This window comes from Mandrillus leucophaeus, unplaced genomic scaffold (assembly GCF_000951045.1).
Source record: "Mandrillus leucophaeus isolate KB7577 unplaced genomic scaffold, Mleu.le_1.0 Scaffold576, whole genome shotgun sequence".
NCBI classification, from domain to species: Eukaryota; Metazoa; Chordata; class Mammalia; order Primates; family Cercopithecidae; genus Mandrillus; species Mandrillus leucophaeus.
Window position 1 is genome coordinate 55809 of NW_012106208.1, and position 1075 is coordinate 56883.

The window sequence follows — 1075 nt, forward strand, 5'->3', positions numbered from 1 at the left end:
CACTGCACTCCAGCCTGGACAACAGAGTGAGACTCCATCTCAAAAAAAAAAAAAAAAAAAAGATTACCAGGTACTCAGATACACAGGATGTAGCTTTAAGAACAGGAATCAGATACAGAGAGAATAAATAGGACCGCCAGATGTATTAGGCTAATAAGCACAGTTTTAAAACACAGATATTACCTTACCAAACCCATCACAGCAACAGGGCTGTGCTAAAGCTGTTACAAACCCAAATTCTCCAATTAACCCTACTCTATCCTGTGTTCCTGCTATTTAGACTTGAGCATACACCACAAACCTCATCCATCAAATGTTCACAGAAAAAGTGACAATCTTACCTGTAGTATGTCAATCCCCAGAAGCAGTTTGATAAGACTCTTAGAATAAGATGCACCCATACTGTAAAAAAAAAAAGAAATCTGTTTTCCACTTTGCTTTCCTTGTTTTAACGCTTTTATCATTTTTTCTCAGTAAAATTGGTTAAATACATAATCTTTAAAGAGGAACTACCCTGTTAGACAAGAAACACAGAAGTAAGCAGATGGCTCTTTGCAAGGGAGCGGTAGAGATTTGAAATTCTGTCAACACAGGTGAAACACATTCTAGAAAACACTGATTGTTAGGCTTATAACCACAAGCTTAGGAATTTTAAACTTAGTTTAAATTCTGAGGAAGACAGCCTACACCAAAAATGAAATTTCAAACAATTGTGCTCTCCCTCCCCCGCCCCCTGCGATTAGCAGAACAGACTGAATTTCAGCAAGATTCCATGCCTCCTCTCCACACCTGGCTTCCTCATCCTGCAGACGCTCACAAGGCAAAAGGCAGTTCCTGAAACTGTCTTCATCCTCAATGTAAGACTCCAGGCCACTAACAAATTCTTCTATTATCTTAATAAGGAGATTTAAAAAATAAAAAGAATAAAATATTTTGTTTAATATTTGCTGTTAAAAATCATTTTAGCCCACTCAACTTTATACCAGTGTCCTTAAATTCCAAATTCTAGAGTTATGCTGGCACAAGCAAAAATACCAGGGGAAAAATACATACTTTGGGATAGGAAGGGTGTCTC

General features: G+C 37.6%; 1 protein-coding gene across 1 annotated transcript in view; it reads right to left on the reverse strand.

Moving 5' to 3' along the window:
* Window positions 1-1075, reverse strand: part of LOC105552828 (Fanconi anemia group D2 protein-like) — a 119154-nt gene that overhangs the window by 14294 nt on the left and 103785 nt on the right. Inside the window, exons 4-5 of the mRNA XM_011998598.1 lie at window positions 790-893; window positions 342-402 (exon numbers count right to left, since the gene is read on the reverse strand). Coding sequence (XP_011853988.1) covers window positions 342-402; window positions 790-893 — 165 coding nt within the window. The remainder of the gene's footprint in view (window positions 1-341; window positions 403-789; window positions 894-1075) is intronic.